Genomic DNA, 27,594 nt, shown 5'->3' with positions numbered 1-27,594 from the left:
GGTCCGTTTATCACCCTGACAACTGGGAAACCTTACATAAATATTTATCACGTGCAGAGGGGCTGGCCAGGCTCCTGCTGACGAGAGGGAGCAGCTGGATCACACCAGAAGCTGCGCCTGGTCCGTCCACCCACCCATCCATCCACCCACCATCTACACATCCACCCACCCACCCACCCATCCACCCACCCATCCACCATCTACACATCCACCCACCCACCCACCCATCCACCCACCCATCCACCATCTACACATCCACCCACCCATCCACCCACCCATCCACCATCTACACATCCACCCACCCACCCACCCATCCATCCACCCACCCACCCACCATCTACACATCCACCCACCCACCCATCCATCCACCCACCCACCATCTACACATCCACCCACCCACCCACCCATCCACCCACCCATCCACCATCTACACATCCACCCACCCATCCACCCACCCATCCACCATCTACACATCCACCCACCCACCCACCCATCCATCCACCCACCCACCCACCATCTACACATCCACCCACCCACCCATCCATCCACCCACCCACCATCTACACATCCACCCACCCACCCACCCATCCATCCACCCACCCACCCACCCATCCACCCACCCACCCACCCATCCATCCATCCACCCACCCACCCATCCACCTACCCACCCACCCATCCATCCACCCACCCATCCATCCACCCACCCACCCATCCACCATCTACACATCCACCCACCCACCCATCCACCATCTACACATCCACCCACCCACCCATCCACCCATCCACCCACCCACCCATCCACCATCTACACATCCACCCACCCATCCACCCATCCACCCACCCACCCACCCATCCACCCACCCATCCATCCACCCACCCACCCATCCACCATCTACACATCCACCCACCCACCCATACACCCATCCACCCACCCACCCATACACCATCTATACATCCACCCACCCATCCACCCATCTACCTATACATCCATCCATCCATCCATCCATTCATCATCTATACATCCATCCACGCATCCATCTATCCATCCATCCATCCATCCATCCATCCATCCATTTATCCATCCATCTATGCACCCATCTATCCATCCATCCATCCATCCACCCACCTATTCATCCATCCATCCATCCATCCATCCATCCATCCACTCATCTATTTATCCAACCATTCACTCATCCACCCACCCACCCATCCATCCATCCATCTACCCACCCCCCTGTCCATCCACCCACCCACCACCCATCCACCCATTCATTCATTCATTCATTCATTCACATCCCCTGAAAGACACAGCAGCCAGGCCTTGTGCTGGGATGTGACATGGGTCCAGTGGTTTCCTGTGGTTAGACGGGGGGAGAGAGACCCTGTCCACACAGTAGAGGAGCCCTTGGTCAATGCCGGCAGCCATGGGTGCCACCCTTTCCATCCTTAATGTGCTCACCCACCTCATGGCCCGGGTCTGTCTCTGCCTGGGGCCCTGCTCCTTTCCAGGGGGCCGGGAGGGCACAGCTTTCTGGAAGGTTCCTCAGCGTTCCTGAGCTCACGGTTCATGCCCACCCAGTCCAGGTCCATCCCCACAGCGATGCTCTCCTGGCCCGTCTGCCTGAGGCCCCCTCTGTTCAGACCTCCCCCTGCTTGGAGGGCATCGTGCAGCCTTGGAACCTGGCCGAGACCTTGGCATTGGCAGGTGCTGATGCCCATAGGTGAGCACAGTTACACACCCCGATCTCAGTGTCCTCCCCGCTGAGTGGGGGACAGCGCGCTCATCCAGGCCACTGTCCTCCCAGTGTGAGCACCGGAGTCGCGAGCGAGATCCCCCACGAGGGAAGCAGGCGCAAGCCCGAGGCCTCTCATCTGGTGCCTCTCCCACCGTCATCCTCGTCCTCGTCCGTGCTCCCCTCCCCCCTCCCGGGCCCCGCCTGGGCAAGAGGGTGCTGGGGCCTGGGTGGGGGAGGGAGGAGGCACCCCTCAGACACTCTGCCTGGCTCCCCGCGAGGCAGCGGGTGGGGAGCGTGGGCCGAGGCTGGGAAGGTACCGGAGTCTGACAGCTGGTTTAGTTCATCATTTTTTTTCATTAATAAAAATTAGGATGGGAGAGAAATTATCATAATCCAACAATGGCAGTGAAGCTTTCCATTTACTTCTCGTTTTTTCTTTTAATCAAAATGATGATGATGAATACAGTGCATATTAAAACATTTAACCCGGTATCTTCCTAAAGCCACGAACTGCTCCCACGTCGCCCGTCTGTAACCCCACGGGTTAGTTACTCTTCAGGGGGCTTTGGGAATTCTGGGAAGGCGGGTGCTGCGATTTCAAAGAATGAGACAGAATCTGTCGTTTTAATGAGAATGCAAATGAGAGTGGCGAGGTTCAGCGAAGGTCACGCGGCTTAATCATCAATTATTGTGGCCATTTATTGCCAGTAACAAATGAATATTAAACGCCATTGTTTTAACAGATTAGAGCAGCACATTATTATTGCAAAACTTCCCAGGCGTCCGGGATGTAATTTAGGAATTACCAAACGCTGCCCCTCACGCCTAGAACCCCCTGCGTTACGCTCGTTTTCACAAATATGTGGGCGTGGGGGTCCCCAAGTGGGAATTTGGGGGATCATCTCTGCGGGGAACTGTGGGCAGGCATCATATCCTCTGGGGTCCCTGAGAGCCTCCAGGGGCAGCTGCTCTGTGTCCGAGAGGTCGCCGGTCAGTGCGTGGGTGGGGCCGTGGCTGCGCGTGGCACGGCCACAGGGTTCTGAGGCAGCGGAGGTGGCGGCAGGAGGTCGAGGGTCCCCCAGGTCTCGGGGTGCAGGAGGAAGGCGGAGGAGACCCCATCGAGGGACCACCCAGCCCCTGGGCTCTGGGCAGCTGTCTCTCTGCTCACTGACCCCTGGGCACAGCCCGAGCCGGGCACACTCGGGGGGGCCTGTGAGCACCCGTGGGGGAAGGAGAGAGGGAGGAGGGAGGCCGGCAGCCAGGGCCTGTGGGCTCCGTGGTCTGGGCAGCTGTACGTGTGGCGGCTCCCGGGCTCCGGCTCCCCCTCACCGGCCCTGGTCACTCCTCCCGCCGACCTCAGCGCCGCCCCTCCCGGCCGCCGGCTCACCCTCCGGCCTGGCCTTGTGCCCTTCCACCTCCCGCGGTGGGTGTGCAGGTGTGTCCTGGGGAGGGGATCCTCACTGGAGGCGGAGAAGGAAGCCGGGACAAAGGAGAGAGCGAGCCCCGAGGTGCCCGGGGACGGGGCGCCCCCTCCCTGAGTGGACGCCAGCCAGAGAAGGGGTGACTTTGCCGGGTGCCTTTATCCCAGCCCCTCCGCCCGCTGAGGGAGCCGGGGAGGGGTCGGTAGGAGACGTGCCCCAGGACACAGGCAGGGAGGGGGCTGCGGCTGATGGCGGCGGGGGGGGGGGGGGGGGGGCGGGGGGTGCGGTCACACCCACTGGGAGCAGCCCTGCCAGACCAAGGCCCTCACCTTCGGCCCCAGCAGGTGTCCTGCTGCCCGGAGGGTCCACGGGTGAGCCGGGGCCCAGGCTCTGAGGTCAGCTCCTGAGGTGGGACAGGTGACGGGAGCTTAGGAAAGGTGACCTCTGGCCCCACCCGTGGCCGTGGCCGGTGACAACTCTGAGTGGCATGGGGTGGGGGGTGGGGCCGAGGAGATGAGTCTGTCCTGGGCACTGGGGGACGTGGAGGCGCCTGGGGCAGGGTCCCTGGGGGACCTGCTCCCACCCCAGGCTCCGTGCAGGTTGGAGGGAGCCGGGGGGCGGGGGGGGGGGGGCGCGGCCTTCTGCGGAGCAGCCCTGGGTCCCCGGCTCCCAGGACCACTGTGATCACTGGGTCTCGCTCCCGCCACCACAGTGAGAGGTAATTCCACGGAATGGATGCAGAGCTTTCGAAATTGCGCGGGTGAGAAGCCGGGGCGTACACAGGTGCACCCCACGCTAAGCCGGGATCGTGGAGGGGGGTCTGAACCTGCCGGTGCCATCTGCACCCCCGGGAGACGCGCCCCCGGGGCTGAGCGGAGCACCTTCCGTTAGAGGAAGGGAAGCTGGTGTCCCCAGGGGCGAGGTGCGCCGGGACCTGACCAGGGACAAGACCGAGCTGTGGCCCAGGGCAGCCAGGCGCAGTGCGGAGGGCAGAGGGCAGAGGGCAGGGGGCAGGGGGCAGGGTGCGGGTCCCTCGGTGGGAGCTGCCACCACAGGCCCCCAGTGAGACGGCACCTCGGGCACACGGAGCCTGCCCGCCTGGGTGGCTCCTGGAAGCAGCCGCACGCACCCGGCTTCCTGTGGCCCAGACACCAGTCGTCTCGGGTGGGGGTCCCCGCACGGGTCTTCCTTCTGAGCGGCCAGCCCAGAGCACGTGGTGCCGACGAGGGGTGCCCCTCCGGACCGTGCGCTGGGGGTCAGGGTGTGCTGCCGGGCCCTCTCCTGCCCCCGGGGTCCTGCTCAGGCTTCACGTGGGGTGTCTCTGCTCTCAAGCCCATCGTCTGGGTCTTGGGGTGCAGATGGCGGGAGCTCCTGTCCTCACGGCTGGTCGTTCCTCGAGCAGTTTCTGGGCTCCTGCTCCTCACAGGCCCTGGGGCGCCGGGTCGGGATCGCCGCCCTCCTGACACCTCTGTCTCCTGCTCCCCCTGCCCCCCCCCCGGCTGTGGCACGGTCCCAGCCCTGGCACCCCTGTGCGGGGGGCTGTGGGGTGGGAGGCGGTGAGGCGGCCCCATGTGGAGGCTGAGAGGAGCCTGGTCCCGACGGGGCGCTTGGTCTGCGTGTCCTCGGCCTGCAGGCCAGGCCCTGAAGTCAGGGCGCCTCCCAGACCCACGGAGACGACAGGCCACGCGCCACCTCGGCTCCCAGACGGACGGTTCCCTGCAGAGGCTGTAGCAAAGGTGCCTGGGCTCCAGCGGCCATGTCTCTCCATCCCCGTGGGCGGAGGGCGGAGGCCCGCCTGCATGCCCGTCCCCGCCCCCACCGGCTCTGCTCGCAGCCCAGCGCCAGCCGAGCGGAGGGACGGTGGCGGCGCTCCCAGGGGGACCGGGCGGGCGGCGGCGGTTCATTCGTATTCAGGGCCACCGGCGCCACATCCCAATGTGGTCATTACCGCGCGGTCACTGCCTGTGGCCGCATGACAATGGGAGCTTATGTTCAATTTGCCGGCAGCGGGCAAATCGCTGCCCGCGCTGCCGCAGCACACACTCCTCGCCGGAGCCCAGGCCGCGGCGTCCCACACGCAGGCGGGTCACAGCGGGTCTGGAGGTGCCCCCGGAGCCTGTGCGACGTGAGCTCATGGCCACCCCCTCTCGGGCCCCGGAGCCGGACCGTCTGCCACTCCGGGCAGCAGGGCACTGACGGGGACGGCCGCAAAGGCAGCGATGAAGCTATGGGGGGGCCCACACGGCCTGGCCACGCTCTCCCCGCCCCGGGCTGTGGGCGCCATGAGGAGTGGCGGCCGCTTGCAGGAAAGGGGTTCGTTTACTACTGGGCCGAGCAGGAAGCGGGTCCCGGCGACTTCCGTGGGCTGCGCTGGGCAACGTGGACACGAACACGTGGGCACGACACGTGGCCCAGGAGCTGCAGGCTGGGAGGTCCCGGCGGGCGTGCAGGCTGGACAGCAAGGGGCCCGGTCCAGGTGCCGCTGACCATCCACAGGGTCCAGAAAGACACCCGAGAGCCCACTTGGGAATCGTGCCCCCCAAATTCCCTTGCTGAATCGTACCCCCCGAATTCCCTTGCTGAATCGTACCCCCCGAATTCCCATGCTGAATCGTACCCCCCGAATTCCCTTGCTGAACCGTACCCCCCGAATTCCCATGCTGAAACTCCACCCCCGAGGTATTTGGAAGTGCGGCCTCTGAGGGACGAGCAGTGGGCCCGTGGCGGGACGAGTGAGCCATGAGGAGGGACTGGACAGACGCTGCCCCCAGGAAGCAGGCCCTGGCCAGGGGCCGGTCTCCACACCCTGATCCCGGACTCTGGCCTCCAGAGCCGTGGGAACCAAGGTCCGTTTCCAGCCCGCGTCTGCGTCCACGCCACGGCCACCGAGCCGACAGGGACAGCGGTCACTCCCGTCACCGCGCCAGGACACCAGCAGGGGACCTGACGGAAGCCGGTGACGAGTGATGTGGGCCGCACGAAGGCGGCTGATTCGGGGACCCCGGTCCCCCCGTAAACAGCCAGGCCCTCCGGCAGAGCCCTCCCGGGGGAAGCCCAGGCCCCGGCCCCTCCCCCCGCCGACCCTCCCGCGTGGCCTTCCCCCGCCTTCCTGCGCGGCCTGGGGTGGCCCCCGTGTGGCAGCGGCGCCAGAGCAGGCCTCCGAGCCCTTTCATCATGCAGGTCCGGGCGCTGGTTCCCGAGGTCCCGCCGGACAGACCTGCTCCGCGCCCTGCGGCTCAGGACACGCTGTGCGGGCGGGGGGCCGGCTGCCACTGTCTGCTCTCAGCGGACAGACAGACAGGACGGCCCGCCCGGGGACACCCGTGCTCCTGCTCCGTGACGTGGGTCCTGCAGCCGCTCCACGGACAGTGCGGCCGATGGACGGGCCGCTCAGGGGGCTGGCGTCAGCCCCAGGGCCGCAGTGGGTGTGTCTCCCCACGTCTAAAGGGTGAAACGCACCCAGCCCCTGGCCCCGGGCCGGCCGCAAGGCGCTTAGCATCCACCCTCCCCCGGGCCCACGAGAGCCGGGTGATGGACGTCGGTTACGATGGAGGTGACGGTGGCCGCGGAGACCCGGCCGCCCTGCGGAACGTTCCGGACGCGGCGGCGGGAATAAACCGCTTTCACAGGCAGCGCTCCCGCATTTGAAAATCAATAAGCCATTGCTGATGTGCCGGCCGGGGCGCGACCTTATTTAGAAGCTGGTGCTCTCGGTCCCCTACGCGGCTGCTCAGGGTCGCCCCCAGCTCACGCTCTCCGCAGAGGCGGCCGCTGACCACAGCCATTGCTGCGCCGGGGCCGCGGGGCCTGGAGGGACGCAGGTGGGCATCCGGCCGACGGCCCCGGGTCCTGCCCTGGCCCCGGCTCTGGGGTTTGGGGGCTCGGCCTGTTTTCTCAGGAATGAATGCCATCCCCCGCTCCGGGCCCCTGTGGGGTCGGGCCGGGCCCCGCCATTAAATGAACGTCAGCCGCACAGTTACTATTGTCACTGACATTCCCAGGCCTCACGCCCTTGGCCCTGTCCAGGAAGTGGGGTGGATGGGGTGCAGAGGGCTCCCTGGGGTGGCCCGTGGACAGAGGGGCCCGCTGTGGGCAGGAGCGGCCTGGACCCGGGACAGGCTTCTGTAGCCACGTCCCTGCCTGGAGGGCAGCGGCCCATTTCCATCTCTTCTCAGGGCCGCCCCGGACTGACCGGTCTCTGGTTAGCGGGGGCTGGGGCGGGAGACAGGGCAGTGCCCGGAGGTCAAGGTCAGGGGTCAGGGGACGGGGAGAGGTGCTGGAGCGAGGGCTGCCAGGGCCACCTCGCTCTCCTTCTGCAGGTCCTTGTCCCTCCTGCATCCATGTCCCCGGGGAGGGTCGCGCAGACCAGCTCCCAGCGGTCCCTTTTGCAAAGGATGCGGCCCAGCCAGGGGCCTTCCTCTGGGTCCCCAGAGCAGCCTCCAGACGGACACACAGGCCTGCGGCCCAAGGGGCAGCCTCGAGCTTTGGAAGCGTGGACCCTGGGTCCGAGCAGCATTTAAAGGGACACTTAGGAGGCAGGGTCTTCCTGTGCCTGCAGTGAGCAGGGCCTCGCAGCTCCCCTCGGGGGACGCCTGTGATGTCTGCACAGAAGCCTGGCTGTTCTCACACTGACCTTCTCTAAGTCCTCTGTCCACTCAGACCTCTAATGTCCTGTGTCCTCTCAGCCTACACTCAGCTCTCAGGAAACCTATGTCGGTCCCAATCTCAGCTCTGGCTTCCTGGGCAGATAGATGGGTGGATAGAAGCGTGGATTAATATGTGGATGGATGGATGGATGGATGGATGATGGATGGGTGGATGGATGGATGGATGATGGATGGATGGATGGATGGATATGTGGATGGATGGATGGATGATGGATGGATGGATGATGGATGGATGGATGGATGGATGGATGGATGGATGGGTGGATGGATGGATATGTGGATGGATGGATGGATGGATGGATGGATGATGGATGGATGGATGGATGATGGATGGATGGATGGATGGATGGGTGGATGGATGGGTGGATGGATGAATGGATGATGGATGGATGGATGGATGGATGATGGATGGATGGATGGATGGATGGGTGGATGGATGGGTGGATGGATGAATGGATGATGGATGGATGGATGGATTAGCATGTGAATGTGTGGATGGATGGATATGTGGATGAATGAGTGGATGGGTGATGAATAGCTGTATGATGACTGGGTGAATGGATGGATGATTAATGGGTGGATGGATGGATAGGTGGATAAATGAATAGGTAGGTAGGTGGATGGATATTTGATGGATGGATAGATGTATGATGGTTGGATGTATGATGGAGGGATGGATGTACAGGTGGATGATGGGTGATGGAGGGATGGAGGGGCTCTGAGGACACTATAACCTCTTCGTGGAGGTAGCAGAGCAGCCTCGGTAGACTCAGCCCCAGCTTCTAGGGCTGCAGGCGTGTTACTGACCTGAGCCTCAGTTTCCTCGGTGGCAAGTGGGAGGTGGCTGAGGACGGACCGGGATGGTGCCCAGGCAGGGACTCCGGCCATGACCCTGGCCATGACCTGGGGGAGGGCTCCCAGGGCGTCCTCACGGCCTGTGGGCCCCTGGCGCTGGTTGGCAGCGGGTCTAGGTCAAGTCTCTTCCTCCGCTACAGTGTCCTGTTCCCCTGCAGGCCCGTCCTGGAGAGAGACACGTGGTTTCCAGGGTTTGCTGCAGAAGCCGCCGGCGTCTGAGTGAGGCCTTGCTCCCACGCGCCAGCTCCGCCCGGGACACTTTCCAAGGAGCGTGGCCTCCGGACTGGGGGGCGGGACGTCTGTAACCGGCTTACCTGGCCTCAGAGACACTGAACAGGAAACTGTGGTTCTTATTTATTGTTATTGGTTTTTCTTAAATCCATACGAGGATATTTTTCCATTGATGTCCAGAGAGAGTGAAAAGGAGGGAAAGACACAGAGAGAGAGAGAGAGAGAGAGAGAGAGAGAGAGAGAAGTATCATGTGAGAGAGACACAGCTATTGGCTGCCTTCGCACACGCCCCGACCATGGCCGGGGAACAAGCCTGCAACTGAGATAATGTGCCCTTGAGCGGACTCGAACCCGGGACCCTTCAGTCCGCAGGCCGATGCTCTTTCCACTGAGCCAAACCGGCCAGAGCAAGAAATTATTTGTTTTTAAACAAGAAGAAAATCTCCGAGCCTGTCCAGGAGGGGCAGTGTCCACCTGGCCCTGCCCTTGGGCAGCCCCCAGCCCCGAGGCAGGCTCAGCCCAGGCACCGGCGTCCTCACGGCCTGCGGGCCACTCCCAGGCCACCACAGGCGATGCTTTCAGGGGAAGCCAGTGCGCTGTGAGCAGCGGAGGGGCGCTAACGTGTGCCCAGAGGGTGAGCATTTGGGAATGGGGGGCAGCCGCGGGAAGGGCGGGGGCCGGAGCCGGGCAGAGCTGCTGACATGGCGGGCGGGGTGAGCTGGGGCCTGTGTGTCCGCTCTCTGAGCCCCTCCTGGGCGCCCAGCCCGGCCAGGCCTCCGGGTGCACAGCCCTGCCCTCGGAGGCCGGTCACGCCTGCGGCTGGCCCAGGCGCCCCGCGGGGCGGCCTCGCAGGACGGCGGTTTCACGGGGCCTCCTGCTGTGCCCGGCTGGGCCGTGGGTGTGGGGACCCGCGGGGTTTGGTGTGACGTGAGCAGCCCTGGCATCCCAGACCCGCGAGGGGGTGAGAGCCGTCGTGGGGAGGCCTGAGTGCCAGCCGGAGGGGGCGGAAGGGGGTGCTGCTGGGTCACAGCGTCTATTTTTCGGGGGCGTGAGGGGCCCACAGACGAGGGAGCGTGGGAAGAGCGGCCTCCGCACAGCAGGTCTGGCTTCCTCCGTGCGGCTCTCTGGTCTCCGCATCGCAAGCACAGCCGGCGGGCAAGGCCAGCTCAGAGCTGCCCGGTGACCACTCAGACGCTGCCCCCACCCCCGCTGCAGGCCCTGGACGAGGGGACGGCGGGCCTGGGCAGGTGCTTTGTGTGAATGAAGACCCTGGGGCAGTGATGGCAAACCTACGACACGCGTGTCAGACAGAGGTGACACGCGAACTCATTTTTTTGGTTGAGTTTTCTTTGTTAAATGGCATTAAATATATAAAGTAAATATCAAAAATATAAGTCTTTGTTTTACTGTGGTTGCAAATATCAAAATTCTGTATGTGACACGGCACCAGAGTTACGTTAGGGTTTTTCAAAACGCTGACACGCCGAGCTCAGAAGGTTCGCCACCACGGGCCTAGCGGGTGGGTGATGTGGGGCAGCGTGTGCTGTGCTCCCTCCCTCCGCACTTGGGGTGTCCACAGCCCCAAGGGAGGCCCCCAGCCATGCACAGGCCGGAGGAGGAGGCCGCAGGCTGTATGCTCGCCTGCGTGTGTGCGTGTCTCCGCACGTGGACTCATTAGCAGCTTCCGGGAGAGTTTGTCCCACGGGGACGGACACATCTGCCTTCGGAGCTGAGGCGTCAGGCGCGTCCCCGCCCCTGGGACTGCGTGTCTCCTCTAAACCAGCTGAGGAGCGTGTCCCAGGGTGACGCTCACAGACAGACAACCCCGGGCCCCACGTGCACAGAAGCACACACCCAGACACGGCTCACAGGCACATGTGTGCACACACATGCCCGGGAGCTCACACCTGCAGCCAGGGCCGCCGTCTATCACCGATGAATTCACCCGGCTCTCACTTTGTCATCACATGTGTCGCGTGCCCCCTTCTGTTGCGTATGTACGTGCCCTCCTGCCATGCATGTTGCATATCTCCCTCTATGTGCATCATCTGTCATGCCTTTACATGTGCCTGACACGCCACCAGTGCTCATCATGCATGTTCCACATGTCCTTGTCATGCATGTGTGTCTCTGCACATGGCACCGATGCTTTGAGTGTCCCTGTCATATGTTACATGTGCCTCCTCATGCCACATGTTATGTGTGCTTGTCACAATGCTACGAATGCTCAACCAGTGTGCCATGTGATCAACATGTGGCACGTGTACCCGGCCATAGGTGCTCAGTGCCCCGTCACATGTGCTGTGTACCCTGTCACATGTTACAGGTGTGTGCATGTATGCACAGCTTCACCAGACGGGCCAGCTCTTCTGGCCCACTCCCATGCCTGGCTCTGCTGCAGGCTTCCGCACAGCGACCGCCCGCCGCCTCCCGGCCCGGCCCTGGGCCTGCAGGACAGACTGGAGCTGGAGGTGCTGTCACACGCCTGGCCCACCCCAGGCCTTCTCCAGCCTGCGTTCCAGGCCCGGCCTCACTGGGCAGCGTTCTTACGATGCAGGTTTTCTCAATCACAGGACAGGGTAGGACTCACGTGTTCAAAACCCAAGAGCAGATGAAGCTTCGGAAGGAAAAGCAGGACTCCGCCTCGGCCTCCCCCCCCACCCCGGCCTCGCCCTCCCCGTCCTGGCCCTCCCCCCCCCCCCCCCCCCCCCCCGTCCTGGCCCTTCCCGCCAGCCTTCTCATGGGCTCGATCCTGCCCGCACGATGACCCCAGGGACCCTCCCCCTCCCTCCTGTCTCATCCCCTCGGGACGCGCCACTCCCTTCCGAGCAGGAGGGAGCCTCGCTCAGCCTAACACTCCACCTCCCGGTTCTCATACATTTAAAACATCGTTGAGGCTGAAGGACTTACATGGCTTTCCTACTATAAATATTTTCCTGACCTCCGTCTACGTGTGAATTCTGAAACGCGGCGCGCGGTGCCTGACATTTGTGATGCGGCACCAGCAGTGTTGTTGGCCAGGGACGCCGGCGCGGGAGCAGGACTCCGGAGAGGGGAGTCTTCCGAGCGCGCGAGGGCCCACGCGCATGTGCGGGGATATCCTCACGGCCACTTCACTGCCGAAGGGTCGGGCGCTCAGCGAGCCTTCCCCCTCTCCCACCCGCAGCCTCACTCCCTTCCCTGCGGGAGCGTCATTCCAGGGTCCATGCCTGGGAAGCCGGGCTGTGGGCGTCCGAGGGGCAGGCGGCCCTGATAGCGCAGCCGGGTATAAAAGTCTACACGCCCGTTTTTCCCTTCAGGACCTAGAGGCCCGGCCCCGGGATTGCTCACGAAGCGTCCAGAGTCCGACTGTTTCCGAGCTCAGACAACACACCGGGCGCTGGGCTCCCTGTGTCCTGCAGGCCTGCCCTCCACACCACGGCCTGGGTCTGGCCCTGAGGTCTGTTCCGAGCACCGCGGGCCCCGCCGCTGTAAGACGCTGTTCCTTTAGGGGACTACCTCCTCCTCCTCGTCACCTTTCCTTTTCTCCTTTGGAGTTTCTACCAAATGACAGGTGATCGCCCGCATTTCAGCTTCCGCCCGCCTTTCCTTATCTCTGTCTGCTCCCCACACGTCTCCGACCTTATTTCCCGCAGCCTGGCTCCCGGTCACGCCTCCGCTACCCCCAGTCCATCCTCCGTGGCTTAGAATTGGTTAGTTTTGTTCATTTCCATGAATCCTCTCTTTTGTCTCGTGTTCCTTTTTATCTTAGCCGCCGCATTTTCTTTGACGGGCACCGCATTCTCTGAACTTCTTGGAGAGTGCCGCCGCTTAGAGTTGTTATTATTGCTGTTATTGTTACTATTAGCATCGTCCTTTTCCCCGCGTCGTTCATGATTTCCCGCCGCAGGGACACGCGGAAGGGACGTGCGTCCGGGGCCTGCCTTCTCTCGCTCCACCGCCGGCCTGAGAATGCCTGCGCCCCGCCCCCGCGGCCTCTCGAGGGGACACAGGTGGAGGACGGACAGCGCCTGGTCAGTGGGGTCACCTCGGCCCCGCGTCGCCCAGCGGGCTCTTGCCTGACCAGGGGAGCCGCTTGCAGGCCTGTGGGAGCGGGCACGGTGTGAGACGAGGCATGGGTCTCCCTGGAAGTGGCAGTGACCCCGTGGACAGGGAAGCTGGCACATGGGCCACGGCCCCCGGGGCCTGTCCTGCCCCTGGCTCCCGGCCCGGCTCGCTGAGCGTGGCCCTTGGCCTCAGCTCCGCCGCCCTCCCCGCCCCTCACCCCCCCTCCGAGCGGGGCCCCCAGCTTCTGTGCGCGATCCCTGGAGTCCATGGAGCCCTTCCCAGACGAACATAAAATATGCGAGATTACGGGGAAAACCAATTATATCGAAAGGCAGTCTTATCAAATGTTGAAAAATCTTTCCTGATAAGGGAGTGCGTCTGCTTCTTCATCAGCACATCCCACCACATGGCTGTGGGGGGCAGTGGGAATGGAAGCCTGGGGACAGCAGTGACGGGCTGGGTTGCTCCCAGGAGCCGTAACGGGATAGGGAGGTTCCTGTCACTCTGCGTGCGTGGAGCCGTGCGGCTAGAGACGCCCAGACGATCCCGCCCCCACGGTGCACCGCTGGCCTCCCCTCTGGGCGCCGGCCTCGGGCTCCCCGTGCCCCACCGCCCCCTCTCCTAAGGGCACCCCCATGTCATGACACTCACTAGAAGGGGTTCTCGGTGTCGGGGGAGGGGGCTCCGGCTGCACCTGGAAGAGAAATCCGGGCCACACTTCTCTCCATGGAAGATCCCCCCAGTGTGGGTGCTGAATTCTGACGACTTCCCAATGTTCGAAGTTTTGAATAATAGGCACTTGATTGGGGGGGCCCAGCCGTGTCCAGGGCTGGGTCCCTGGCGGAGGCCCCTTTGGGGTCCTGGGTAGCGTGTGTCACCAGCATCCCCGTGGCCCTGAAGGCCCAGTGGTAGCTCAGCTGCAGGTGAGGCCGGAAGGCCGTGACCTTGGGGGAGGTCAGGCTCCACACACAGGCACACACACACACGCACACACACACACACACGCCGGGGTGTCTCCCTGGGGAAATGGCCGAGGCTGACGGCAGAGCAGTGAGGTGAGGAGCTGCAGGAAATGGGGTTGTGAGAGGGGACCGTCCAGGGCGACATTGTGGCCCCTTCCAGGCCCGTCTCTGAGCGGTGTGGCCTGCGTGGGGCTGGGCCCCATCTCCAAGGGAGACTTGGACCCGGCGTTCCTGCCTCCGGAGCCCCCAGGATGCCGGGAGCTGGGAGGGCTGCAGCCACAGGCGGGGACTCCTCAGGCAGCCTCCCTCCGACCAGGGCACGCCGGCTCGGGACAGGCTGGGCGCAGCAGGCCGGGCACGAGTGGAGTGCTGCCCTGTGTTGCTGGAGTTGGTACCCGCGGCCATGTGGCTTATGCAGGCCTCAGTTTCCCCAAATATGCACTGAGGGGTTTGACCTGTCTGACCTCTAAGAGCCCTGCCTGGCGGCGGTCCCTGTGCAGGAAGGACACGGCCTGGGTGAGCCCCCGTGGGCACAGGCCTGCCTCCCGCTCTCCAGGGCCTGTCCTGGCCCCCACCACCCCGCACAGGGGGGCACGGTGAAGGCAGAGGCCCTCCCTGACCCCCGGCCCAAACCCTTTGCTGAGCATTTGGAATTGAACTTGAAATGCAGCTCAGACAAAAATGCCTTGAGGCCGTGGCACTGCTTCCGGGGACTCTGAGCGAGTGAGTGGGCGCTGCTCGGGGACAGTGCGGACAACTGGCCGGAAACACACTGTCCCTTCCCAGAGCCGGGCCTGAGGCCGGGCAGGAGGCGCGCTGTGTGTCGGAGCATTGGCTGTGCGCCCACGCGCTCCGCGCCTGCAGCTGCCATAGCCTGTCCCACGCAGTGTGTGCGGGGGGGGCTGAGAGGGGGTGTTTCCAGTCGGAGGTGCCAAATTTTCAGGAGCCACCGCTCGCGGGTCAGCCCTGGGCCGTGGCGATGGGCTCCCAGTTCCTCTGGGGACCGCGGGGCGCGAGCGGGCTGGGGGCGCGGAGGCCGCTCCCGCTCAGCTCCCCCGCCCGCCGCGGCCGCTCTGCAGTGAGGCCCCTGCGCGCCTAGGTGGAGCCCGACCCGCGGTTTTCGGCTGGACCGGCCCCGCCTGACCCGCCGGCGCGCCAGGCGGGGGCGCTGCGGGGCGGCGGGGATCCCCCGGGCCCCTCCGCGGCCCAGTGCGCATCGGCGGCCGGGCGGAGAGCAGTCGGCGGCGGCGGGAGTCCGATCGCCGCGCGGGCCTGGTCCCGCTCCCTCCCGGCGCCTTCCCAGGAGCGGCCGAGCCCAGCGATCGGCGGCGCGTCCCGGCCGGAGAGCAGCAGCCCGCGGGCGGCCAGGCACACGGTGTCGCCGGCCCCACCTGTCGGCGCGACCGCCCCGCCACCCCCGCCGCCGGCACGGGCAGCAGCAGGGCCAGCAGCGCGAGGCGCCGCGGGGAACCGGCCGGGCCCCGCTGACCGCAGCGGCGGGGGCGCGGGCCCTGGAGGGCGCGGAGGCCGGCACCGGCCCGGAGGCACCGGCCCCCCAGCCCCGGCCGCGCAAGTTGCCTCGCTGCGAGCTCTGCCGGGCCGCGCGGGCCCCGGCGGCGGCGGCGATGGTGCGGCAGCCCCGTGCCCAGCGCGCAGCCCCGGCCCCGAGCCCGGCCCTCCGCACAGGCGGCGGCGCGGCGGCCCCTTGAGCCCCAGGCCGGAGCGAGCGCGGGCGGCGGCGGAGGAAGAGGAGGCGGAGGCGGCGGCGGAGGAGCAGGAGGAGGAGGCGGCGGCGGCGGCGGCGGCGGCGGCGGAGGAGGAGGAGGAGGAGGAGGAGGAGGAGGAGAGGAAGGCGCCGCCGAGAAGCGGCAGGAGGCGGAGGCCGGGCCGCCAAGACCCCCCCTCCCCCGTCCCCCCAGCGCCCGGACCGTTGCGCAGTCCCCGGCTCGCCGTCCGGGCCCTGCCGGCGGCGCGGCACCGAGCGGGGCGGCGGGGCTGATTCATGGGGCCGCGGCGGCCGCCCCCCCGCGCCCGGGCCCCCGGCGCCCCGCAGCCCGCGATGGTGGCCGAGTGGCCGGAGCGGCGGCCGCCGCGGCCGGAGACTCTCTTCTAACCTTCCCGCCCCGGTCCCCCCTCCCCTTGCCCCCTGCTCCCCTCCCCGCCCCGCACCCCGCCCCCCCTCCCCTCCCCCTGCCCAAAAAGACGCGGATCGCTGCCTGGAGTGGCGCCTCCAGTCGCGGGGAGCGCGCGCCGGCGGCGGATGGAGGGCGCGAGCGGGCGGCCGCGGTGGCTGCACCCGGCGGGGCGCTGATGCGGCGCCGGCACCTTCGCTGCGCGGCTCCGGGGGCGTCGGCCGAGGGCTCTCCGCGATGCAGCTGCTGAAGGCGCTCTGGGCGCTCGCGGGGGCCGCGCTCTGCTGCTTCCTCGTCCTGGTGATCCACGCGCAGTTCCTGAAAGAAGGTAATTGTCCCGGCGCTGTCCCTGCGCCCGGCCCGGCTTCCAGCGCGTTCCGCCGCCTCCGCCGCTCGGCTTGGCCCAGACTCGCCGAGCGCCGCGGGGCTGGAGCGGTGGCCGGCGGTGGGGGACGCGCGGGAGCGCGGCGCCGGCCACCCGCGCGCATCGGCGTGCGCGGGCGGCCCACGGGGTCCAGCCAGCGCGATGGTCTCGGTGACTCTTGCACCGCCGGTGCCCGGGCCCACGCCGGCTCCTGTGCCTTCTCTGCCCTGCCAGGCTGGCGGGCAGCGCTTCCTCTGAGGGCTCAGTAGATGGCACCAGCACTCCAAGCTGGCGGGCGGGCGCTGGGCTGAGGGCGGCGGGAGCCCCAGGGGAGGCCTGCGGGCTGGTACCCCACTCCCTGCTCCCGCGCTGCCTCCGGACCCATGAGGGAGACCACGGGCTCTGGGAGCAGGGACTTCGCCTGAGCACCAGGCCCCGTGCCACGTTCGCCGCTGCCCTGGAGCGCAGGGCTGCTGGGGTCCTGGTCTGGGACTTGGTTGGGGTGCACATGCCGATGGCCAGACCCTGGCAGCTGGAGGTGTCTCGGACTGGGCAGCCCTGCACCAGGGCCCAGGGCACGCGCAGGGGCTGGTACGGGTGGTGCTCACTCCAGGACCCTGGCTGTTCTGGAAACTTCCTTGGTCCCCCAGCGGCTGGGCTCTCCTGGGCCTGGTGCACACCGGGCTCAGCCAGGCCACCCTTCACAGAGCAGCCTCACTCACTGCCCACGCTGGCCTGCCCTGGCCCCGAGGCACCTGCCACCAGTGCTGCCCAGAGCCGTCCCCCCCCCCACCCCCCCCCGCCATGGCACAGAAGGACAGTGTGGCGGTAACACAGGCAGATCCTCATTAGCTCTGGGTCCTACAAGGCGAGGGCTTGCAGCCTCCAGCTGCTTCCCTCCTAATTAACGGGCTGCTGGCTCCCGGAGGCAGAGGTGTGGGCGGCCAGCCCAGGCCGGTCCCTGCTTCCCAGCCTGGGTCCACTGCCCTGTCCGGATTTTGGGTCCCGGCCCTGAGGGAGAGCGCTGTCCCCGGGGGCTGCTGCAGGCCTGGCTGTTCTGTGAGAGACTGACGGGGCCTGGAGCCAGTCCCCCGCCTCTGGCTCCCTGCCCGGCTCCGGGACGGTGTGGTTCTGGGGGTTGGGGGTCGCCTGGGGATGGCCAGTCCCCAGAGGACTGTGCGCGCCTGTGTCGAGGAGCCTCGACCCGCCCGGGGGCCAGGGTCCCTGTGCGCCGGGCCTTGTGTGGGCCGCACGCTTCTCGCCCCTCGCTGACCTTTCTCTTCCGGGTCCGCTTTGGGAAGGGGAGGGTGTGGAGTCCCGGCTCCTCCCTGCGGTCAGCAGCGCGCGGGGGGACTGACCCTGACTCAGAGCTGTGATCTGGTAAGAGGACCGCTGCCTGCCGCCCTGTGCTCGCCTGCCTGTGGGACTGAGCGACCGGAGTTACGGGTGGCGAGCTTGGTCAGGGGAAGGAGTGGCTGCCCCTGGAGTGGACGAGGGGGGGGGGGGCAGTGTGTGCGGAGGACGGTGCTCTGGGAGCAGAGCCTGTGCGTGGATGGGAACCGGAGAGCCTCGGGGAAGCCTCCCGCTCACCCTGAAGCGCACGCTCAGTCTGCGCTCAGAGACGGCGACGGGGCAGGAAGAGACGGTGGGGTCCCGAGCAGGTGCGCTCGGAGGGCTCCGCGTCTCTCACGCGCCCCCAGGGGAGCCCAGCACCTGCCCCCACAGCTCTCGAAGGTCCTCGGACGGCCGGTCCGTCCTGAAGGCCTTGCTCCGTGGGGACCGAGTCCCTCTGCCCGTCTCTGGCAGCCAGGGCGGGGGGCGCCGTCTCCTCTGAGATGCCCCTCTGGACCCCTGAGGCTCAGGGGCCCAGGCAGGCCTCGGAGGGGATGGGGGCTGCCCCCGCCCCCGCCCCCGGTGGCCATGGGCTGCAGGCTCCAGGCCACTCACTTCCAGCGGCCATGCTGGCCAGCAGGGGTGGGGAGAGGGGGGGAGGGGGAGAGGGAGCGGCGGCGGACAATTGCGACTTGTTGTCTGCGGGCGAGTGGGAAGGAGCTGTTCAAATCGCCATTTCCGTGGGTCTGGTTTGTTCGGGTGGAGAATGGGGGACACAGGGAGCCGCTTGTACACACTCCGCCTTTGTGTGGAGATGCAGGTCAGCCCCTGGCCAAGCCGTCCCCCTCCGGCCAGTGTGTCCTCCAGTGTTCGCCCAGATGAATAGGGCGGTGAGCAGGAGAGAGGGCCATTGTGTCCCTAATTGAGGCCTTGGCTGCCACAGTCTTGGTGAGAACGGTCCCGCCGGCCTCGCCAGGCCTGGCCCGGGCAGGGAGGAGCCCCGGGCAGGGCCGCCGGTGGGGTGCGGGGCCACGCCTGGGTCTGCACCTTCCCTTGCTCGCCCCTCGAGACCCCCCACCCGTCCGCACCCTCTGCGAGCCAGAGCCCCGTCCTGCGCACGGAGCGCAGACGCCGTGTTTGTGAACTCCAGGGCCAGTGGGGGCCAGGGTCTGGGGACCCGAGCTAAGACCCAGCTGCCTGCGTGGAGAGGGCGCAGGGCGCACGGTTGAGGAGGGGCAGAGGGAAGCCAGTCTTTCGTGTCCTTAACTGTGTTTGGTCTCAGAACACAGAGTTGAGGCAACAGCTGGGTTCTTTTCCACCTCCCTCTTCCAAAGACTCTCCACTGTGTCTCCCCCCGTCTCCCCGCCCCCTGGATTACAGCGCCATGCAGATTAACAGCTTTCATCTAGATATTCATGTACCAGGAAGAAGAGAGACGTACAGAGAGCAGCAGGGGCACGGAGCTGGCGCCCGTCGGGCCAGCCTCTCGAGGGAAGGGTGTGGGGCTCTGGGACCAGGGAGGCCGGGCAGGGCCAGGACATGTGGCCAGAGGGGTGGCCTTCCCTGCAGGTGTGTGCGGGTCAGTCTGTCCCTCCCTCCCTGGGTGGCAGGGGCGGTACCAGCTGCACACAGGCTGGCAGCACCATGCGGTTCCCGCAGGGATGTTGGGGTGAGTGTATGTGTCTGGCCCCCGGGCAGGGACGCCCCCCAGGCCTGCTCTCGCTGAGTCCCCCTGCGGCTCCAGGGCCTGGCTTCCCTCTATTTACCTCACCAGTGATGGAGGGAGCCAGTGATGCTGGGTGCCAGTGATGGTGGGAGCCAGTGATGGTGGGAGCCAGTGATGTGGGAGCCAGTGATGCTGGGAGCCGGTGATATGGGAGTCGGTGATATGTGAGCCAGTGATGGTGGGAACCAGTGATGTGGGAGCCAGTGATGTATGTGCCAGTGATGTGGGAGCCAGTGATACTGGGAGCCAGTGATGCTGGGAGCCAGTGATGGTAGGAGCCCGTGATGTGGGAGCCAGTGATGTGGGAGCCAGTGATGTGGGAGCCAGTGATGGTGGGAGCCAGTGATGTGGGAGCCAGTGATGGTGGGAGCCAATGATGTGGGAGCCAGTGATGTGGGAGCCAGTGATGTTGGGAGCCAGTGATGTTGGGAGCCAGTGATGTGGGAGCCAGTGATGTGGGCGCCAGTGATGCTGGGGGCAGAGCGGAGTCCTAGGAGGGCGGCCGGTGAGGCGCACACTCCGCTGGGGGCCCTTCAGAAGCACTTTTTAGGTGCAGGGAATCATGGCAGCTGTAATCTGAGCTCATGTCTGGTGTCCCGGGATCAGGGTGTCCAGTGCCTGGGTGTCCCTGTGTCCAGGTGTTTGGGTGCCCCTGTGTCCGGGTGTCCCTGTGTCCAGGTGTCTCTGTGTCCGGGTGTCTCTGTGTCTGGGTGTCCCTGTGTCTGGGTGTCTCTGTGTCTGGGTGTCCCTGTGTCCGGGTGTCCCTGTGTCCGGGTGTCCCAGTGTCCGGGTGTCCCTGTGTCCGGGTGTCCCTGTGTCCGGGTGTCTCTGTGTCCAGGGTGTCTCTGTGTCTGGGTGTCTCTGTGTCTGGGTGTCCCTGTGTCTGGGTGTCTCTGTGTCTGGGTGTCTCTGTGTCCGGGTGTCCCTGTGTCCGGGTGTCCCAGTGTCCGGGTGTCCCTGTGTCCGGGTGTCCCTGTGTCCGGGTGTCTCTGTGTCCAGGGTGTCTCTGTGTCCAGGTTGTCTCTGTGTCCGGGTGTCCCTGTGTCCGGATGTCCCAGTGTCCGGGTGTCCCTGTGTCCGGTGTCCCTGTGTCCGGGTGTCCCTGTGTCCAGGTGTCCCTGTGTCCGGGTGTCCCTGTGTCCGAGTGTCCCTGTGTCTGGGTGTCTGGGTGTCTGGGCGTCCCTGAGGGTCCGTGGGCAGGGCCTGTGGCTGCCGCCCTCGGTGGTAAGGGCGTGGTGGACCCAGGAGGCTCGGGCAGCGGGCAGCTCTCCTGGTTCTGGCCCCAAGCTATGCTGAGTCTGCCCTCAGAGGGCCCAGGTGCCAGGCCTGCTCTAGCCCCTCCCGTCCTGCTGCGCCCACGCCCCACCCAGACCTCAGGGCTCTGGCCTGGGGCTGCCCGCCCACTGCCCAGGTCTGAGGCTCTGGGCTGCGTGCGGAGGGGCCCCACCAGGGCGGCCCTGAACCCACAGACTGTTGCAGCGGCTAGTGCATAGGAATGGCTGCGGGGAGGGGCGGAGTCGAAATGAAAGGCTTGAAAGGTAACCTGCTCCTTCGTCACTGACTGTCATTTCTCGGGGGACCGGGGCCCTATGTGAACCCACACCCACCAGTGGGGCCCCTCCCGGGGCTCTGGCAGCTGGAGCCGCTCAGGCCGAGGGGCTGGCGCTGAGGTGACTGTTCAGAGGAGACGGGGTTCCCACCGCCTGGCCCGGCCATCGTCCGTGTTACCAGGGACCTGGAGTGGCTGGGTCCCCTGCCTGGGTCCCCCGAGCCCGTGGGGTCTCATCTGGGGGCACCAGGAGGGGCGGGCACAGTGGGGCCGGCGCACCCCGTCCTGTGGCGAGTGCCAGCCGTGGCCCGGAGACCCCTGCTGCTCACGCTGAGGGCGGTCTGCAGGCTCCTGGGCCATGTAGGGTCCCCCGTGTTGCTGGCAGCACCCACTCCTCTCACCCCACCAGTGCGCTGCACATCCGGGGGCCCTCTGCCCGCCTCCTGTTCTTCTTCCCCTTTCGCTCTGGGAGACAAATGCGGGCTTCGCTGGGTCTCAGGAGCTCGCGTGGAGCCTGTGGGGGCTCTCGGGGCAGAGGGGCGGGAGGGGTGACAGCACATACTGATCGCCTGCTGTATGCCAGGCCCGGCTGTGTGCAGGGGTGTGTGAGCCAAGCACAGCGGAGGGGCCGGGCGGGGCCCCAGAGACAGGAGCAGCGTAACCCGAGCGCGTGGCCTCCTTGGTGGAGTTAAGGTGAGGCTGTCCGGACGAGGTCACTGTGGTTTAGGGTCCACCCTGGTGGATCCAAAGATGAGAAGAGACGCGGAGAGAGGCTGTGTGAAGACGGAGGCAGAGGCTGGAGCGATGTGGCCATGGGCCAGGGGACGCCTGCGGCCACCACGGCTGGGGTCACAGGAGGGGCCGCCCCCAGGGCCCCTGCAGGCGGCGCTGGCCCCACCTGATGTCGGACCTGTGGCTCCAGGACTGTTTTAAGCCCCAGGAAATGCCACTCAGCCCAGGAGCCTGATGGGACACACACAGATGACCCACGCGGGGCCCAGCGTGTCCTGGTGGCCTGTCACCTCCCACCGTCTGCCTCCAGGAGGCAGGCAGGCCATCGGGGTCTCCCATCCGTGGGGGGGTCTGGGTCCCGGAAGCGACGACCCTTGAGTTTCAGGCGGAGGCAGAAGCTGACCCCCCAGGAGGTTGGGTCTGGGGGGCAGCCGGATCCTCCCGCGCCTCCTTGCATACATTCGGCGTTTCCCAGCACGAGGGCACGGCGCTGTGGCGGGCAAGCGGCTCTCGGTGGGCGCGGGGGGGCGCTTCACTGCCATCGCTGTGTTTATTTTTACGGCGCCTTCTATTTATGGGGTGGCGCCGGCTTCCCGTTCACGGGGAGACCGATTTCCTTGTCCTGGCACAGTGATGCACAGTGATGTCGCCGTGGAGACGCTGTGCTGTCCGGACAGGTGTTTCCTGAGCACCTACTGCGCGCTGTGCAGCAGTGGGCCCGCCAAGGAGAGGCGGGTGGTCAGCGGTCTGAGCTGCTCGGCCTCCGGAGCTTGGCAGGCGCAGGTGGGGTGGCCTGCAGGTCTGCCCTGAGACTCCTGGGCCCTCCCCTGGCCTCCAGGCCGGCTGGGGACTCAGAGGCCCTGAGATGAGGGCGGGGCCTCCCAGTGACAGGGGAATGGAGAGGGGGGCGTGTCAGCTCCTGGGCGCTGCCACGAGGACCGGGCAGGGAGCTGGGAGCAACCGATGCCACTGTCTCCCAGTGCTGGGGTCAGACGTGCAGGCCCCGCTGACGGCTGGGGTGCTCCCTCCAGGCCCCGTCCGGCCTCTGGGTGCCAGCGGCGTCTGTTGGAGGCCACCACGGCCGGCGGTCACCTGGCCTCTTCTCTCCCTGTCTCCGGTCTCCCCTCTTCTCTCCGGTAAGGACACTGGTCACTGGACTCAGGGCCCCCAGGTCCAGGATGGTCTCACCTCGAGGTCCCTAATTCAATCTGCCAGGACACTCACTCCACACAAGGCCTCTCCCTGAGGCTCAGGGTGGGCCCATCTTTGGGGACCATCGTCAGAGCCCCACATGGGGAGGAGGGAACCCCCCCCCCAGGGCCCAGCCTCCAGTCTGACAGATCTTAGAGCCACAAGCTCCGGCCCTTGGGCCCTTCCTCTCCGTGGCTTTGGGTTCCCTGGGCGGCTGTGGGCCAGCGCAGTTTGTAGGACAACGGGGTGAGAATGGGGTGAGAATGGGGTGACCGCGGTGGATTTTCCCTCTCGGGGACCCAGTTGCTGGAAGGGGCTGCCCCAGGGAGGCCCCTGCATCCTGCGTCCTGGGCGAGCCTCTCCGCCCACCCTGGGCCCTGCGACCCCGGGGGTCAGGCTGACCGAGGGGCCCAGGGCTGTGCCGCTCGGAGCCGGTAGCTCGTGCCCATCAGAGGGCTCATGTTTCTTTATTTTTTAAAGAAAATTGTGAAACTAGTTTGACATTTGTGTCTGGCTCCCCCCCAAGGCATTTTTTGTTCCAATTGGAACAGACGGTTGCCACTTTAGCGGGTACCTGGCATGTTATTAAAAACGTGTCTCTCTGTTTATTCTCTTTATTCCTGACTCGCTCCTCGGGTGTTAACTCGCACCCCTTGACCTCACGGAGCTCTCCTTCCATTATGTGTGCGGCTGAGCGGAGCGCGCAACGCCAAGCTGTCACTGTGTTACTGCCCGTCGTCGAGGGGGGGGGGCGGGGCGTGTGAGCAGGGGAGAGGGGGTGAGGAACCTTCTAGAATGGGAAGCGGTTCCTCCGGGGTGGAAAGCACTGTTACAGCCGAGGCTCGGGGAGCAGGACAGGGGCCCCAGGCCCGGCTGCAGGCTCCCGGGGTCCTGCTCCCCAGTCCTCTCATCAGAGCACACCTCCCGGCCTGCTTCCCTGTGCCCCCCACCCCAAGCCTGTAGCCCTGTGCCCCCCCGCCCCCCCGCCAGCCTATAGCCCTGTGCCCACCTGGTGTATGGCCGTGTGCCCTCCTGGTGTGCGGCCCTGTGCCCTCCTGGCGTGTGGCCCTGTGCCCTCAGGGTGGGCAGCCCTGTGCCCTCCTGGCCTGCAGGCCTGTGCCCCCCCCCCCCGCCAGCCTGTAGCCCTGTGCCCTCCTGGTATGCGTCCCTGTGCCCTCCTGGTGTGCGGCCCTGTGCCCTCCTGGCCTGCAGGCCTGTGCCCCCCCCCCCCCCCCCGCCAGCCTGTAGCCCTGTGCCCTCCTGGCCTGCAGGCCTGTGCCTGCTCTGGTCTGTATCCTGAGTTACAGAGGAGTCACTCCCCCTCTAAGATCTTGGTGGGGGCGGGGGGGGGGGGGGAGTGAAACCCAGGGCCTTGAAAGGCATGCAGTCTGGCTTCAGGGCTCCTTGTCCACAGATGACTGCCGGCTCCCCTGCCCGCTGCCCCGGGTGGGCGCTCACCATCTCGCCACCAGTCCGGCCGGCGTGGGCCAGGCCCAGGGAGCGGGCCGCGCAGGGCAGGCTAGGACATAGACGCACTTTGTCTGCAGATCCGCATGCGGCTGCCAGCAGTGATGAGACCCTCGCTGGCAGCAAAGCCAGACCTGGCTCTCGGGGCCCAGCTGAGCGCAGCAGGGACCGTCCCAGTGAGCGGGGGCCGGGGGCGGGTGTGGCCTCAGCCCTCAGGGAGCAGCCCACCTGCGGGGAAGGTGCCCGCCCAGTGCCCGGGGCCATCCTGAGCTGATTAGTGCCCGGTCTCCCAGGACTGCGATGGCGGCGCCAGCCCTAATCCTTTAAGAACCGAGATCAGCTCCAACCACAGCTGAGTTCCAAGCCAAATAAATTAAACTCCTGCCTGCTACCCCGCAGCTTATTAAGTGGCCAGATTATGCAAAACGCCCTCAAGTGCGAGAATGCAGCGTCTGGCGTGGCTGCCACAGGCCTGCCTCTCCCGGGGCGTGGCTCCCTCTCCCAGGACACTCCTTACCCCAGCCCGTCCCGCTCCACGAGGCTCGATTCCGGGGGAGTGAGTGGTGTGATTGCTGAGCGTAACGTTCATGTTCAGAAGGCGCGTTCCAAAGCCTGGGAAACGTGTCTGTCTCCAAGCAATGCCTGCTTTTCAGGGCTGAGGAGGGAGGGGTGTGGGGGTGACGGGCTCCCTGAGCTGCAGCCCCCAATGATTGTTCTCTTATATAGAGGCCCGGTGCACCAATTCGTGCACCAGTGGGGGGTCCCTCGTCCTGGCCTGCGGGGTTGGGCCGAAACCAGCTCTCTGACATCCCCCAAGGGGTCCCAGATCGCAAGAGGGCACAGACCAGGCCGAGGGACCCCACCGGTGCACGATCGGGGCCGGAGAGGGACCACAGGAGGGCTCCAGGGTGTGTCCGGCCCGTCTCGCTCAGTCCAGATCAGCCAGACCCCAGCAGCAAGCTAACCTTCCAGTTGGAGCATCTGCCCCCTGGTGGTCAGTGCCTGTCCTAGCTAGCGGTTGAGTGGCCTTAGCATATCATTAGCATATTACACTTTGATTGGTTGAACAGACGACTGGATGACCAGACACTTAGCATATTAGGCTTTTATTATATAGGATATATATTTATTGGTTTCAGGGAGGAAGGAAAAGGGAGAGAAACATAGAAACATAGATGATGAGAGAGAATCATGGATCAGCTGCCTCCTGCACGCCCCACACTGGGGATCGAGCCACCACCCGGGCCTGTGCCCTGACCGGGAATCGAACCCTGACCTCCTGGTTCATCCATCGACATGCAACCACTGAGCCACGCTGGCTGGGCAGTGCGATGACGGTTTTCCTCTAATTTAAAATAAAAAGAGCGCTGCCCCGTTTGGCTCTGTGGTGCGAGTTTCGATCCTCGGACCGAAGGATCTTGGGTTCGATTTTGGTCAAAGGCAATACCTCAGTTTTAGGCTCGATCCCCGGCCCCAGTTGGGGCACATGCAGGAGGCAGCCAATCGATGTACCTCTCTCACGCTCACATCGATGTTTCTCCCTCTCTCTCCTCCCACTCTTGCGCTCTGTCTAAAAAAGATCAATGGGAAACATGCCCTCGGGTGAGGATTAAACAGAGAGCTGTGTTTTCCCGAAAGCGATCCAGACAACCTGTTCCCGAGAAGGGGCGTGGGTGCGGGAGGGGCCTCGCGGGGCCCAGGGAGCCTCCTTCCCGTCATGTCACCGTGGGCCACGCCCCGTGTTGGGCTCCGGGACACGGCCAGGCGCGTGGACAGCAGCCCCCCGGCCCCTCATAAAGGCGCCTTCACCTGTCCCTCCCCAGGGGGGAGGTGGCACCGCGCACGGCCACACGGTGGCGTGTTACTCGGCCCCGAAGGGGAAGGCGAGTCTGACGCCCGCTCCGGCGCTGTGACGTGGGCAGGCACTGAGGGGCACATACTGTGGGGCCCCGGACACGAGCCCCCAGAGGAGTCACAGTCGTAGAGACAGGAAGTGGGAGGGTGCAGGCTGGGCCGGGGGGCGGGGGGCGGGGGGCGGGGGGTGTTCATCGGAGGTGACGGTGGGACCTGCACAGCCGCGCCGGTGGGTGATGCGCTGAGCTGTGCGCTGGGAGACGGGAGACGGCGAATTCCATGTGTATGTTTCACAGTTTGAAAACGGGCAGGTTCCCAGCGTGTCAGAGCAGCAGTGTCGCTGTGTCGCCTTTTTAAAGCACAGGCTTATGTATTTTTAAATACTTTTACTCGTTACAGAGAGGAAGGGAGCGGGAGAGAGAGAGAAACATCCACGATGAGAGAGAATCATGGACCGGCTGCCTCCTGCACGCCCCCCACTGGGGATGGAGCCCGCAACCCGGGCCTGTGCCCCGACCGGGAATCGATCCCTGGCCTCCTGGTTCACAGGGCGACGCTCAGCCCCTGAGCCACACCGGCCGGGCAGTGATGCCCAGTGCCCTGCACCCACCCTCACAGCCTCACACAGAAAGCAGTTCGCCAGCCGGAAACGCCTGCTTCTCCTCTCCCTCCCTTTATCCCTCCCCTTCCCTCCACTCTGCCCCTCCCTCCCCTCCCCTCCCCTTCCCTCCCCTTCCCTCCCCTTCCCTCCCCTTCCCTCCCCTTCTCTCCCCTCCCCTCCCCTTCCCTCCACTCTGCCCCTCCCCTTCCCTCCCCTTCCCTCCCCTTCCCTCCCCTTCCCTCCACTCTGCCCCTCCCTCCCCTTCCCTCCCCTCCCTCCCCTTCCCTCCCCTCCCCTTCCCTCCCCTTCCCTCCCCTTCCCTCCACTCTGCCCCTCCCTCCCCTCCCCTCCCTTTATCCCTCCCCTCCCCTCCCCTCCCTCCCCTCCCCTCCCTTTATCCCTCCCCTTCCCTCCCCTCCCTCCCCCTCCCTCCCCCTCCCTCCCCTTCCCTCCCCTTCCCTCCCCTTCCCTCCACTCTGCCCCTCCCTCCCCTCCCCTCCCTTTATCCCTCCCCTCCCCTCCCTCCACTCTGCCCCTCCCCCTCCCCCTCCCTCCCCTCCCCTCCCCTTCCCTCCCCTCCCTCCCCCTCCCCTTTCTCCACTCTGCCCCTCCCTCCCCTCCCCTCCCTCCACTCTGCCCCTCCCTCCCCTCCCCTCCCTCCACTCTGCCCCTCCCTCCCCCTCCCTCCCCTCCCCTCCCCCTCCCTCCCTCCCTGCAAACCCCGGCG

At 65.7% G+C, this 27,594-nt stretch overlaps 1 protein-coding gene across 2 annotated transcripts in view; it reads left to right on the top strand.

Moving 5' to 3' along the window:
- TAFA5 (TAFA chemokine like family member 5) overlaps positions 1-27,594 on the top strand; it is an 87,620-nt gene that overhangs the window by 23,007 nt on the left and 37,019 nt on the right. The window contains exon 1 of one of the 2 annotated variants that reach the window (XM_059681349.1): positions 15,741-16,379. The exons of the other annotated variant lie outside the window; for it this stretch is intronic. Within the exon in view, the coding sequence (XP_059537332.1) occupies positions 16,289-16,379 (91 nt within the window). The 5' untranslated portion in view covers positions 15,741-16,288. Of the gene's footprint in view, positions 1-15,740; positions 16,380-27,594 lie in introns of those variants that run through there. 2 annotated transcript variants of the gene reach the window in all.

This window comes from Myotis daubentonii, chromosome 2 (assembly GCF_963259705.1).
Source record: "Myotis daubentonii chromosome 2, mMyoDau2.1, whole genome shotgun sequence".
Lineage (NCBI taxonomy): Eukaryota > Metazoa > Chordata > Mammalia > Chiroptera > Vespertilionidae > Myotis > Myotis daubentonii.
This window is presented reverse-complemented; position numbering and strand designations above follow the sequence as displayed.